This window comes from Macrosteles quadrilineatus, unplaced genomic scaffold, assembly GCF_028750875.1.
Source record: "Macrosteles quadrilineatus isolate MER2022 unplaced genomic scaffold, UCM_ALF_1.0 Scaffold_2__2_contigs__length_208266976, whole genome shotgun sequence".
Lineage (NCBI taxonomy): Eukaryota > Metazoa > Arthropoda > Insecta > Hemiptera > Cicadellidae > Macrosteles > Macrosteles quadrilineatus.
The window spans coordinates 50,179,497-50,195,072 of record NW_026542595.1 but is presented as its reverse complement, the minus strand read 5'-3'; the positions used below and the strand labels follow the sequence as shown (position 1 = coordinate 50,195,072).

The 15,576-nt window shown below is 37.6% G+C and overlaps 1 protein-coding gene across 3 annotated transcripts in view; it reads right to left on the bottom strand.

Moving 5' to 3' along the window:
- The window catches only part of LOC128986268 (phosphatidylinositol 4-kinase type 2-beta), a 39,709-nt gene that overhangs the window by 4,794 nt on the left and 19,339 nt on the right, over nucleotides 1-15,576 (bottom strand). For all 3 annotated transcript variants that reach the window (XM_054406538.1, XM_054406539.1, XM_054406540.1), the window contains exons 2-9: nucleotides 14,957-15,075; nucleotides 13,635-13,835; nucleotides 12,874-13,005; nucleotides 11,638-11,898; nucleotides 10,383-10,511; nucleotides 7,979-8,077; nucleotides 2,448-2,587; nucleotides 747-877 (exon numbers count right to left, since the gene is read on the bottom strand). In XM_054406538.1, coding sequence (XP_054262513.1) covers nucleotides 778-877; nucleotides 2,448-2,587; nucleotides 7,979-8,077; nucleotides 10,383-10,511; nucleotides 11,638-11,898; nucleotides 12,874-13,005; nucleotides 13,635-13,835; nucleotides 14,957-15,075 — 1,181 coding nt within the window. In that variant the 3' untranslated portion in view covers nucleotides 747-777. The remainder of the gene's footprint in view (nucleotides 1-746; nucleotides 878-2,447; nucleotides 2,588-7,978; nucleotides 8,078-10,382; nucleotides 10,512-11,637; nucleotides 11,899-12,873; nucleotides 13,006-13,634; nucleotides 13,836-14,956; nucleotides 15,076-15,576) is intronic.

Sequence of the window (15,576 nt, the reverse complement as noted above, 5' to 3'; positions counted from 1 at the left end):
TTGGACTGGTTTTGCTGGACATACTCAAACCCAACTGATGCTGTCCAGTCCCAAATCGTGGAACGCTGTTTCTGCATTTTCCAGGGTAGTACCAAAAGTGAAGAGAACTGAACAGCTGTGATGCATCAGTGCAGCTGAACCCGGTGGATCATCGTGGCTGACCTGCTCAATTTGAACACTGATAACTCGCATCAAGTTACACAAACAAAATTTGATTTTATAGGTTAAGTATATTTTTTACAAACATGTTGATTATTAAGAGTCAATTTTAAGATAATCTACACAGACCCACTTATAAAATTTTAACCTTATTTCAAGTTTATTCAGTAACAAACAACCCTGGCAAATATATACTTCTACCACAATATTGTAAGAATTCAACATCAATAAAATGTATTTTTAAATATTATAGAAGTAATTTAAACAATTAAAACTGTAGATGAATTAATGATTATTTAGGTAATGATTAAAGTTTAAAAGAATTGAAAAAATGTTAAATATTTAATATAGTATTTTTATTTATTTATTTTTTCAAATACAAATTTACAAAACACATACAATTAATTACAAAAGCCATTTATAGCTTGTCTGCAGCAATTATTATAATTTTAGTTTTTTATTTAATAGAGTAATGAGTAATAAGTTGTGTTTATTACATAGTAATTAGTGTCTTATACTTGAACACAATGACCAATTAATTTTTTGACACTACTAAAAAGATTTGAGGTGAGAAATGTTGTACTCACAGTAAAGGCACATTAATGTTGCCCCGGAACATCAGCACCATGAGAAGAAAGGACTCTTGTTCTGGAAGCGTTGAGTGAAAGTGTCACTGAATGATCTGAATCTTGATGTAGTCCCAACTCTCCCCTTAGACCTGAACATTGATAAACTTATGTCAATTGCCAAACTTAGTACAGTCAGAGGTGCCCATACCTCCCAAGGCCAAGAGCACAAATCCCCTCGCATTTAATACAGACCATTTCTTCCCAAAAAACTTAGCCACCTGCCACCTACTCTCACTAAAACCAAAATTTAGAGTTAAAAACACCACCTAACTGTCAATAAAAAATGTTAATAAGAAACATTCGTTTTACAAAATACGAAATGACCATACTCATTAAAGAGAACTCGAGACAGTAGTAGAGTAAGCAAAAACGTGCAAACGAAAGACCAGGTAGCCGCTTGCTACAAGACTGGAGAAAATGGAACTATATTTTTCTCCCTGCGCCCTCTCAGAGAATGCGGTTTTCTATTTGTCTGCATCACAAATGCCAAACCTCAAACCTGTATAGTATTTGGTTGGTTCATGGATGTTGTCTTAATGAGAATAATCCGTGACCATGGCAATATCTTGACATACTCCCGCAGTCGCTAAGACATCAGGTGGTTGCGACATAAACTTGTTAATTATGATTAGCCAAAATTATGTTGTAAATGTTAATAGAGTGTATGAATAAAAAATAAAAAAACTTGTTATGGCTACCTATTGTTATGGTACTTATAAAAAAAACCGCAATATGTAAAATAAAATTCCCCCAAAAAATCCCAGTGGGGCAAGTGCGCTGCTTTCCTCTTGTCTGGGCACCCCTGAATATGGCTCATGTTTGTTTACTTTCAAATCGTCATACTGTGACAAGTTTTAATGTTAAGATACCATGGTACGAGTAGGTGATGGTTTGTAACAAACAGGCTATATTAATTGGCGTCAAAAATAGGCCTTTAAAACTAACTTTGGTTAAAATGTGTTTTGTCAATGACACTGCACAATCCAAACCAGTTAAAGAAAATAAAGCAATGTCAGTAGTCTGTTTTCTTCAGTTTTTATCCCCTTCAGAAGAAAAAATGTTAAGCAAATTTACGAACTAACCAATAGTTGATTGAAAATTTGTCTGTTGGTCTGTCAGTCAAACAATAGTTCAGCGGTTATGTCTGTGTAATTGTTAAAACATCTGGTTGTGAAATGGTGTCAATTCTACTGAAATGAAGTGTTCATGTTTGGTTTGGAATGTTATTTCAAGTAAATATGTAGTGTGAGTGTGTGCATATGCTTTATTGTGTTTGAGCCTAAGATTCTTTGCACACAGCTTAAGCTGTGGACAACACATAGACCTAGGTGTAGGCTATTAGATGTAAATGGGTAAGTCGTAGTATTTAGTTACTCACAGAACGTTTACCCCCCCCCCCTTAAAATTTTGTAACCCACATAATTTTGATTAACTGTCAATATAAATAATAGTACTGCAGTTTTTTCTCATTTAAAAATTAACTACCCTGTAGATAAAAAATTAAAAAGATTTTTAAACTACAAAATTAGTTCAGAGTAGATAACTAAACCATTAGTGCATTATTATTTTACTTTTGTAGCAAAAAGTGTTCATGTTTCTTTTCATAACCTATTAATTTTCTTTTTGTAAGGTAACTAAGTGACATTGTCCATAACTCACCTCTCAACCACAACCGCAGGCATCTGTACAAGCTGCACAGGACTTTTGTTGTCTTTGAGTGCTTGGGTTAAGTTCAGTATCTGGCCTCGCATCACACTCATTTGTTTCTCAAAGAGATGACGATCAAACCCCTTGTCTTGCTGCAACACAACATAAGATATTTATACCTACTTCATCCAGCGACCAAGGAATTTGAGAACACCAGTGGATGACTGATAAATTGATATTCCACTTTTATCTGATATGAAAAATTAAAATAGGGTATTAAGCTAATGTAGCGTAAATAAAGAATAGTGTAAACGTCATTATTATAGCCTAAGTAAAGACAGTAATGTGTTTTATATATATAGTAAATTCTTATGTCAGAAGAGACAAGTTTTGTTATATTGGCACGCCGGAGGAGGCGCATAAATAATAGCATATTCAAAAGGGGCAAGGACAAAGTCCAAGATCCAATACCCCTCCATTGGACGACAAGACGGAGGAGTCAGTCTACTACGAGTCGCAGGTAAATATGGCCGCTCTGGCGTTCTGCCGTTTATCTTATACTTTTCTGTAGTTTGACGAAACGCGTAAATGTGAGCTTACAACAAATGGCGACGAGGAAAATTAAAAGTTGTTTAACTAAAGTAAACGTTTAGGAAAGTGAGTTTATTTATAAAGAATAGTGTGCAATACTAAATATTGGAAGAAAATCAAGAATTGTAATATTAAACTTGTGTAAGAAGAAGCAATCCAGACTAGACAGGAAACTTGCACTTTGAAACCTGTTACGCAATCACATGTTCTGGTCACATTGGAAATTTTCGTTTTCGACTTTTATTTCAAGTAAAAGGAACTGAAGACTGAAATTATTGATAGTAGGCCTAACAACAATATCACCGACATCTGATGTAAGTTTGTTCCAATAGGCTAAGCTAAAAATTATCAGTTCACAAGTGACTAGGCCTAGGCTTTCATGTTTGAACAATCATGGCTTCTAAGCAAATCTTAGGAAAAATTAGTGAGTTTAACAAAGACGTAGAAACTTTTGATAATTATATTGAAAGGCTGGACCAATTTTTTTCTGTTAATAAAATCACTGAAGAAAATGTTAAACTATCTTTGTTTATTGCCGTCATGGGCCCTGAGTTGTACTCAGTTCTTAAAAATTTGTTGGTACCAAACAAGCCTGCCAATAAATCTTACGCTGAAGTAGTTGGTGTACTTACGACTCACTACACACCTAAGAAAAACATAACCTACGAAAGATTTCTGTTTAACAAGCGAACTCAAAAAGAAGGTGAGCCTATCTCAGAATTTGCGGTGCAACTTAAGAAACTTGCGTCAACGTGTGATTTTAAGGATTTTCTCGATGATGCCCTACGTGATAAATTTTTGTGCGGACTTAGGTCCGATGAAATTCAGGGAAAACTTTTGTCAGAAGGTAGTAACCTAGACTTTAAAAGAGCGTTAGAAATGGCATTGGTGATGGAGGATGCTAGTCGTAGTGTGCGTCAACTGCACCCCCATGGTTACGCAGATCGTAACATAAGTAATATTGATAGTGATGTTAACGCTGTAAGATATGGTAATAAGTCAACTTTTAGGCCTAGCCAAAACAAATTCAATCAAGGCAGACCAAATCCCAATGGTGGGAAGGTCGGGTTTAGGAAAGAATGCTACCGTTGCAGTAGAGTGCATGGTTATAATTGTCCCTATAAAAATTACAAATGTAATAAATGTAATAGAATAGGCCATTTGGCTAATGTATGTAGACAAGGTACTGGTCACTCTCAAAGTAAACCTAAGGGTAAAATAAATTTTTGTGACGATGTTGATGACATCGGAAACAGAGTCGATGATCTCGACTTGGGCCTATTTACTATTGCCTATGCTAATGATGGGCCTAAACCCAAAAGTTTTACCGCTGAGGTAGAAATTAATAATGTTCCAGTGAAAATGACTATTGACACAGGAGCTGTCGTGTCAGTCATGCCCCAGGATGTATTTTCTGCAATTTTTGGTAACTCAAGCCCAAAATTAAATAAAAGCAGTATCACATTGAAAACTTATACAGGCCATAATATTAATATTATCGGTGAGTTTCAGGCAAGTGTACGCTCTGGCAGCAGCGTTCACAAATTACCTATGATTGTTGTACGAAATGATGTGCCTAACCAACCTACACTAATGGGTCGGAATTGGCTCGAAGTAATTAAACTTGACTGGACCAAAGTGGGACAAGGAAACAAGTTGGACTGCGGAGCGATCCTCGACAACGGTAAGACTGTTTCAATCACTACTAGGATTAATGAGCTGAAATCAAAATATTCTTCCGTTTTTGAAGATAAAATTGGAACTATCAAAGATGTAACAGTCGATTTGGTTTTGAAGGAAAATTCTAATCCCGTGTTTTGTAAATCAAGAACTGTACCCTATGCCTTAAAGGGTGCGGTAGAAAGTGAACTCCAGAATTTAGTTAAGAATGACATAATATATCCCGTAACTAAGTCAGTATGGGCTACCCCGATCGTTGTTGTACCTAAGCCGAATGGCAAAATTCGTATTTGTGGGGACTACAAGACTACAATCAACCCGTGTTTGCGCACGGACCATTACCCGTTGCCAACACCGGATGAGATTTTCTCGAGTATTTCGGGTTCTAAGGTTTTTACTAAACTGGACTTGTCTGCGGCATATAACCAAATTTGTGTCAGTGAAAGTTCTCAGGAACTTCTAACAATCAATACCAGTAAAGGTCTCTATAGATATAGAAGATTACCGTTTGGAATCACTAGCGCTGGCGCTATCTTCCAATCAACTATGGACCAAGTATTAGCAGGTCTAAACAATGTTTTTTGTTATTTAGATGACATTTTGATTGTAGCTAGCAATCATTTGGAGATGTACAAATATGTTGATCAAGTACTAAATAGACTTATGCAATACGGTGTTAAAATCAATGGCGCTAAGAGCGAATTCTTCAAGAATAGTTTGACATTTCTAGGACATAGGCTAGATGCTAATGGTATCCATCCAAGTGAAGAGTTGACGGAAACTATCACCAAGACTCCTCAGCCCAAAAATGTTACCCAGTTAAGGTCATATCTAGGCCTTTTGAATTACTACGGTAAATTTCTGCCCAATCTGTCGACCTTGCTACACCCGCTATATCAGTTATTAAATAAGAGTGCCAGATGGGAGTGGACGAAGAAGTGTGAGGAAGTGTTTATCAAAAGCAAGAATCTTTTGCTTGAGAGTACTGTACTTACCCCCTTTGACCCTAAATTAGACATCATTGTGACAGCTGATGCAAGTCCTTATGGCATAGGCGCCGTTGTTGCCCACCGCATGCAGGATGGCTCTGAGAGGCCAATAGCATTTGGTTCTCGAACCTTGACCCCTTGTGAAATGAAATATTCACAACTGGAAAAAGAGGCGCTCGCCTTAGTCTTCGCTGTGAAGAAGTTTCATGTATTTTTGTACGGTAAACGTTTCCTTCTGGCTACCGATCATAAGCCTTTAGCGTTTCTGCTGGGGCCTAATAGGGGAATACCTACTTTAGCTGCGGCTAGGATTCAAAGATGGGCAATCATTCTTTCAGCCTACGAGTATAATATAGAGTACCGTAAGGGTACCAATGTTTCGAATGCTGATGCTCTGTCCCGTTTGCCTTGTACAGATGAATCTAACGGCGGTGACAACATCTCATTCTTCTCTGTAACTTCTGAGTTACCCATAACTCACAAGGAGATAAGCATAGCTACACGCTATGACCCGATTTTGTCCAAAGTTTTAGACTTCACTTTGAATGGGTGGCCTAATAATGTGGCCCAAGATAGCCTAAAACCATATTTTTCCCGAGCTATGGAGCTGTCTGTAGATCAAGAGTGTCTTCTATGGGGACGAAGAGTGATTATCCCTGAACCATATCGGAAGGAAATATTAAATCTTTTACATACAGAACATCCAGGTGTATCCCGCATTAAAAATTTGGCACGCAGCTATGTATGGTGGCCAAATTTAGACCGAGATCTTGAAGAACTTGTTAAAACCTGCACTATTTGTCAATCTACTCGGAACTCAATACCTCTGGCCCCATTACAGCATTGGTCATGGCCTAAGCATCCCTGGCAGCGACTCCATCTTGACTTCGCTACCTTTCAAAATAAGGAGTTTTTGATCATTGTCGACAGCCACTCAAAATGGCTCGAAGTATTCCATATGAGTTCAACAACATCTAGTAAAACAATTGAGAAACTCAGGTCATGTTTTGCGGCATACGGACTGCCTTCAACGGTTGTTACTGACGGTGGACCTCAACTTACTTCTAAGGAGTTTAACGACTTTTTAAGAACAAATGGAATCACTCATGTTGTATCCCCACCATACCATCCTTCCTCTAATGGATTGGCGGAGCGAGCTGTACAAACAACCAAGAACACATTCTTGAGACAGCTGTTGCAGGACGAAAAATCAGGAACAACTCGTTCTCTACAACATCGAATCGACAACTTCCTTTTTGTGTATAGGAATACTCCTCATTCCACCACTGGTGTTTCGCCAGCTGAAATTGTGCTTGGGTTTAAGCCTAAAAATCACCTTGACTTGCTAAAGCCTCATTTGAGTAAGAGCGTATCTGCTAAATATGAAAAGATTGAAAAAAATGCAAATGAAAGGAGGGGAACATTCCGTTCTTTTTGTGAGGGCGAAAGTGTATTTGTAAGGAGCGTTAGGCAAGAAAAACTCAAATGGTTGCCTGGTATTATCACTAAGGTTAATAGCCCAGTCACATACGTTGTCAAAGTCGATGGGAGGAATCGTTTTGTGCATGCAGACCACCTACGCACAAATCAGTGCATTCCAGATGAGGAAAATCTTGTACTACCAATGCCACCTGTTTTACCTATGGAAGCAACTGCACCTAGCCCAATGAAAACACCTACACCAAGCCCAGCGAAGACACCGCATAGGCCTATTACACCCAACATTAAATCAAAGGAAAATCAATCTCAAGAACTTGAAGCGGATAGGCCTAACCTGGAAATAAGAAAGCCTAATTCTCCGTCTGTGACAATACGCCGTTCTCAGCGAGAACGACGCGTACCCAGGAAGTTGGACTTGTAAAAACAAGAAAAGTACCTCCCAAAAGAAGACATAAATTTTTGAGTTTATTTACATAACGAACAGTTTGAAGTTTATTTTTTTTAACTTATTTTGTTGGGAGGAGTTATTATAGCCTAAGTAAAGACAGTAATGTGTTTTATATATATAGTAAATTCTTATGTCAGAAGAGACAAGTTTTGTTATATTGGCACGCCGGAGGAGGCGCATAAATAATAGCATATTCAAAAGGGGCAAGGACAAAGTCCAAGATCCAATACCCCTCCATTGGACGACAAGACGGAGGAGTCAGTCTACTACGAGTCGCAGGTAAATATGGCCGCTCTGGCGTTCTGCCGTTTATCTTATACTTTTCTGTAGTTTGACGAAACGCGTAAACGTGAGCTTACAACAGTCATAATCGTGGTGATGTTGGTTATGCCTACCTTGAAGAGCTGGTGGAGATCATCACACATGTCTTGTACAAAGTTCATGTCTGACAGATGAGGCAGCACCAAATCCTTGGTCTCTTGTGAGAACGGGACCTGCAACATATAACTTGGTGATAACACTTGTTATGATTTGATTTTTGTTTTCAAATTCCTAACCAATAAATTTTATAGGTGTGAGAAAGGATAGGATAAGCAGGCTTACCTTAAAAAATGTAGGCATCCCACTTCATTCACTACAGAACACAGAAGAAAACACAAACAAAACTAAATAAACACTGGATATTTCGAGGCCACTGGCCCCTTTCTCAACATGGAGAGTCACGAATGTTGAGAAAGGGGCCAGTGGCCTCGAAATATCCAGTGTTTATTTTGTTTTGTTTGTATTTTCTTACGTGTTCTGTAGTGAATGAAGTGGGATGCCTACATTTTTTAAGGTAAGCCTGCTTATCCTATCCTTTCTCACACCTATTCTCAGGCAATTAGCCCTTTCTCTCCAAACCTAACCAATAAATTTTATAATTATACATCCTGGCACTATAAAGATATACATTTTTATTGTTTGATCAGTTACTAGATCACGGACCTCAATAATACTACAAGCTAAGGATTTACGATTAAAGGATGTTTATAAACCCTTTTCATTATTTTTGTTTTTTTACTGAGATTGTGTCTGTAAAGTTGAGATTGTATATAGCTGGATAGCTAAATGGATGAAATACTGGCCTAGTAATCAGAGTTTTGCTCGCTTGATTCTGAGAAAACTCGTTAGCTTTTCAAGACTCTAACCGGGACCCAGCTGTCCATGATCAACGAACTTTTAACAAATATTCCGTACTAAAGAACTTAGTCAGTAACGAGGCTGACCTCAAATTCATTCAACACTTATCTTGGCTTATACAGTAGAATCCCTCATATCTGACCTCAAAATAAGCGACTCCTCGGGAAATCTGGCCTAGTGTTCGACTGTCTACTTGTTTCCTATCTGGGGCGATAACACCGAGTGCGTTTGGCTAACCGAAAGGCCAATCACGGATGTTGCTGTAATCGTGGCAGACGATCACCACTGCCGCCGATATCGAGTGTTGCGGCCGTCAAGTGGACAAATACTGATATAGCTGGCACTGTTACGCTCACGGGTGTTGCCACCGTGGCAAGAAACAATTACCGAGGTCGTGGAGACTGTGTTACACTCACAAACGTTGTCACGGTCGTGGAAGATGATTACGGATGTCGCAGAGACCTAAGCTACGCTCATTGGTGCCACGGTCATGGGAGAGGGGTTCTACTATACACGCCATGTTGTTTCAGTGTCATGTAAATAGTTAATAAACTATAATATTATCTGTAGGCTACTGACTAAGGCTGTGGTTTCCTAGACGCGTAATAGATGCGCTGCGTCTGCGCATCTAAGACACAGCACACTTGTCTTATGGAGTTTCGTGTAAGCGGTTTCCAAGGCTGCGTATCTAATGCGCGTGCATCTAATACGCGCGCACCAATAGCTGCGTTTTTGACCGACTGCTTTCAGAGCAGTCGAATCTGAGTTACGCTGCGTTTTAAACATGTCTTGTGCAATGGATTCAGAAGTAAATGTTGTCCAGAAGGCAAAATTCTCCATCAACGAAAAATTGATTGAATTAGTATTGCATTTCATATTATTCGTTATGTAGTGTTAATTTTCCCACAATGTGTAATTTTAATATTTAATTGAATTCCCTTATTAAATGTTCCCTACAATTAATTTGACCTCACATATTTTCTTATTGTTGTAATTGGTAAATAAACCTAATGTTGACAAATATTCTTTTCAAGTCAGCACAAACACCAACTCCCAAATGTAAGAGCCCCCATAATTATTTTAAGAACCCCTTAGGAACATCTTAGTAATAAGCCTATATTAATTACTAGCAGAGTGCCCGTTCTTCTTGCGGGGTTGGCGTATAAGTATGAAATGCTTATTGCAGTTATACTTGTAAAATGTATTTTCGTCTATTCAGTAAATCCCGAATAGGTAAATATAATAACAGTAAAAGCAAAGTTCGAGAGGGTAAATTAAGATTTATTGTTTACATTTTAAGTTGACATGTTTGCTTTAATACTACGGTTAAAACATCCGTGAGGGCCACATACAGTTCCTAATCATGAACTTTTCACTACTTATGCTTCTTCGAAGCTTTTAATACCAAAGTTCCCATTTCATTATCTAAATCATCGTATAACATCATAGTAGCCACTAGTAATCTCTCCCGTGAACTTATGTTACGCACCAACCGTGTGTATTGTACGCAGTCTAGGAAACCACTCACGGCGGCTGCGTTTTGCTGAAGCGCATCTAAACCGCTGCGCATGTATTACGCGTCTAGGAAACCACAGCCTTAATTTGAATATTGTATTTTACTTTGGCTTGAGGCAGCCATGCCCAATGGTAAGGGTAAGCTCTCCAAGAGTCTGGATGTTTGAAGGGGAATGCAAGTCCGTTGTCTATTGCAGCAATCTTTACTTCAGGTCTCTCCACTACATTCCAATCCTGTAACAAACCAAGTAGTCTAAAGAAAGAAGTAATAAAACATTGATACTTTGAACAGTTCAGAATTGTTGTTTGTTTGTTAGTTTTTAACCAAGTTTTTTTAGTAGCCTAGGAAATTATGGTGGGAAACACTGAAAAAAAAGAGATATTTCTTAAATCAGACAACAAGTAGGACAGTTTATAGTTAATGTTGGTAATAGAAGAAATTTTGCCTTATTTAGATTGTGCTTGTTAAAAACAATATTTTTACTTTTATGTAAGAACACCTTGACTTTATACTCGATTAGTCTTTTTTTGTAAAGGGCTCTCTATGCCAGAATAGGTTTGATTTTCTTTTTGATAGAAAGAGCAGGTTTATCTCTACAGTGGGTGATTTTTCTCAATAGGAGACATTAACACGTTGACTGCGCGCGCCGACTTTACAGGCGCTCCCCAGTGGCGGGCGAAGCCCCGGCGCGCAACCGAATCAGCGAACGCAATTGGCATTCAAATATTTCAGTCTGACGAATCACAAAAGAGCAGTGGTGACTGTGCTGCGTTACCCCGAGAGTGGATGTAGTTCACTGAAACACCCAAAGGTAGCAGCACTGGACGGATCCGTATCCAGTGTCTTTGTAATGTGGGTTGAAGAGAAAAAATCCCCGAAACCGGGACAAAAGCATTGCCAGACAGGACTTTACGGGAAATTTTAGTACCAACCTACACCAAAGTAAAGCTCGCATTCTAAGCTGGTAGGCTAGCAACAATTATAACGTCTCCGTCTGAGGCTAAGCTCACACTGACTCAATATATTTCTGTTGGTCTGGTGCCGACTTTAGTCGGCGCGCGCCACCTGGGAGCGCTGGTGACGCCGACTAAAGTCGGCACGCGCGGTCAACGTGTTAAAAAATTTGTGAAAACTCATCCACTCTAAATGGGTGCAGGTAAGCCTGCTTTTCATATCAAACACAAAAAAAAAGATCTGACTTTGTACTAGAATAGATTCTAAAATAGGCCTAATTAACAAATAATAATCATAATTCACATTAATTTGAATGAATATGTAAGTTTATATGTTATGAAAAACTAGTTTACACACCTAAAATGGAAAACATGTATGTAAACTTAATGTAAGTACTTTACTCACAGTGGCGTCCTGCATTTCTGTGTCCCCAGTGTAGGGTGGAGGAGGCACTGGGGATGTGGATATGTTGGGTAGTGTGTACTTGATGAGCCAGTTGTCGTTCCCTCGGTCTGTGTTGCGGATGATGTAGTCCAGGATGACCAAGCGCTCAAACTGTAGTCTGAACTGCTCCTGCAGGTAAGGGGACAGAGGCTCAAGTTCCATCTGCCTCAGCCAGTATTCTGCGTCTTTGTAGCCCTCCACAAACAACTGGTAAGACCCGATCTGCAACATTCAACTGTTAAAGCAACTGGTGGCTTGGTAATTGTATTGAGTTAAATGAGAGATCTGTTATACTAAGCAGTATGCCCCGCACCTTCTCAGCTTATATACTCAGCGACGAACCGCAGCAGCGCTGTTTAGTGCTACTAACATGATAAATTCCCTCTGCAGTGGAGAAGTTGTATCTTTACAGCAATGTAGGATAATGCAAAAATTGAAACAAGTTCCTGAATGCAGCATCAATAGATATATTTCTATATCTATCAAATGGACAAATCAGTGACTTTTAGAAACTCTTTTGTCTTCGGCTTTAACATGTACACCTACCTCAGCACCTGGATTAGAAACTCTGCCCTCTCGGTCTCACTATAAATCCCACATTTCTATTGGTGATAACAGTTGACAACACCTGACACCCCTACCACTGTGACGGCTGCCATCTAAATTGTGTCCATAGCCTACGTTAGATAAATGGAACTTACAGAATTGTAGAAAAACTTTAAAACTTAGATTTTGTGTTCAAAGATATTGTAATAAAAACTGGCACAATTGAATTAAAAAATTATAAATTAAAGCAAAAACTACAGTATTACTCTATTACATAGCTTGTAAACTAACTATGAAGTTAAATTTAAAACCCAAGTATATGAAGGGAGCAAATCAATTATAGGTTTTACAGCTCTTAATTTTTCTTTCAAAATTTGATAAACACTAATATAAGGGCTATTAACAGGGTTACATCCAGGAAAATCGAACTACAGGTGGAGTGAATGAAATAATGCTGGGCTCATTACACAGAATATGAAAGTGTAGCTTAGTCCTTGAAAAGGAGTCTCCAAGAATGGACTCATTTGTATACAAGAGCTGAAACCAATGTCCATAACAATGGAAGAACTTTTTCCAAAACCATGAGTTCAATTCGGGTTGTTTTATGTATATAATTAATTACTTATAAGCTATACCATGTGTTTTACTCACCTTTGGTTTCAAACCTAGCCGATGGAAGTGGCGACCAACGTTAGGGAAGTGTTCATTGATTGCATGTTTCACGTGTGATTTACCCCGAGCTATTCTTGGATAGTTGAATGTAGGACTGACTAGCTTCACAACCTGTAATTCATGGGGATAAATTTACATCAGCAAAATGGCAATAGTGATTGCATCTACTTGTATAATAAAAAAAATAAATAAAAAACCCTTAATGCATATAAGACTCAGTTGTGGTGGAGAAGTACTGGTTTTCTGTCGTGATATGTCAATACTGTACCTGAAGGCAATTCTTAGAACTAACGTTGGGAATAGTACCAATACCTATAACCATCATTAAAATACTAGAGCCAGTGCTTTGGTACCAACCGGACACGGACCTATTGGAAGCATGGTCTATTGATTTTGGTTTTGTGTTACGGCCTGGACATGCAGGCAGCAACAGAAGCGAAAGTTATAATGCAAGAAATAAACAAGCTAAAAATTTAGATATTTTTATTTTGATGTTTATCCATGCCAGAGGCAATTTTTAAAGTTTTTTTGTAAGGGGGTGGTCCAGACCCTGGTTTTGTTACTATCTAACATTGACTTCAAGTAATCATATTTAGGGAAAATATGTTTTTGAGTGATCAAAACAAAAACGTCATGTCATAAATAAAGCAAAGTTTGTTTGATAAGGGAGGGATGAAACAGGAGTTAGGTGGGAGTTAATGGATGTTTCAGTACAAGTAAGCCTAGCAGAGTATACATACCCTGGTCTTGGGGACGATATCAAGTCCTAGCTTGTGGTCCACGAGGCTGGCCCCGGCCTCTGACAAGTAGCCCTGGTTAGGGATGAGACAAGCTCGTCCGAAGCAACAAGGACAACAAAGCTTGTGCATCCACTTGGTCCACTTGGGGTTGAACCTCCCATACGGCTCTTCATCTTTGGGTTTGAACACTCCAATTATCTTCTGCAACAAATTAGATTTCATAATTCAATTCAAGTATGAACTGTTGAAATCTAGAAGATCTAGAGTTGAGAATTTCTCTGCTGAAGTGAAACAACATGTTCAGGCTGAAAATTAAAACATTTGTTTTTACATTGAGATAATATTCAAGTAGATAACCAAACATAAAAGATCAAGTGCCAATACTTTTATAATATTGAAATGAAAAGGGTTTTGAGGTTTGGTCAAACAACACAAACTCAGGCCCGAATGGCTAATTCCTAATAGTAGCATGAAGTTCAAATACTGTACAAATATTTTTATATAGCCTAGGCCTATTTAAACAAGTGTTGGTTAACACTGGAAAAATGTCAGGTTATAATTTAAAAACTGTGAAGTTTTTCCAATTTGTTATTGATTGTTTAAACCAAACCCAAACCAACCGATACTGTTTGTTTGGATCTATGGTTATAATCATGTAGTGGGGATGTAGCCAGTAGTGTCGTTGGTCGATTTATCAATAATATTAAAAGAACGTTCATACAATAGAACCAGAAAAAAATCCTTATTGATGGAATCTTAAGCAGCCCAACAAGTTTTTTTTTTATTTAAAAAAATAATAATAAATACAGTACTTGATTAATAAGTTTTGGATTTAGAAAGTTCACAATTAATTATAATAATTATTAAAACATTACTGGTAGGAAATTGTGTCTTAATTTTGATTGTATTTTCCCCCAGGGACACCTTTAGAATGCTTAAATTTTATACAAAGCTAAGATAGTTAAAAACGTTTAGTGAAGTAATGTTACATTATAAGACTCACTTTTTTAGGATGGAAGTGAAAAAAATTATGGACTATAATCCTTGTTGTGCCCACTAATAAGCACAAAAATGAATGAGGAACATGCAATTTTATTCCAAAAGATGTAAATGGGTTTTGAACCAGTGCCATAATTGTTACTAGTAGTTCATAATGATTAAAAAACAAAGTAAACAAGTTTAAATTAGCAATAATCATAAAAATATATCAAATCAAATTAAAGCGTATTTTTCATAGGATACTTGTAAATTTTAAGTGTAACAGTAAGCAAAAACTAGAAGACCATTTAATGATATGAGAATACAAAACAATTTAAACTAACCCCTGAAGGATTTTTTACGAAGTAACTACCACTTGACCCTTGGTATATTCTCTCAGGCAATATTCCATTGTCTATTGCTATCTCTGCCTGTCGAAGATGTTCCGTAAAGGCTGGATCATCTGGAAAAATGTACAATATAAATAAAATGCTTAAAAAGGGTGTATGTTTTATTAGCAAACAAAGTAAACTCTTTGATTTGAAAATCAAGTGTTCTAGCTTCCCAAGATTTGTTTGTGAACCCCACAAACTATCCTTAAGTAATTCAAGGGTGTTTACCTGAAGAAGAATGTCAATATTTTATATGAATTAAGGTAGTCTAGTAATGCACTATCTGAGCCCTGTGTACAGCTGCTGTGGATATGTTTCACTAGTTAATGAGACATGATTAGACAATGATATACATAAATTGTGCTGCGATAATTTTTTTTTTTAGACTGTTTTTTAGTTATTTAACTGTACTTGGTCATTTGATATTCCATTATTTGTCATTTCTCAACATTCCTAAGCCTGTAACAATTTACTGAAATCTATGCATAAGAGCTTCTATCTACAATATACTGTGTTATCTAGGGACACTGAAATCTATTTATTTTTCTCTAGAGGTGTGTGAGCAGTAATTG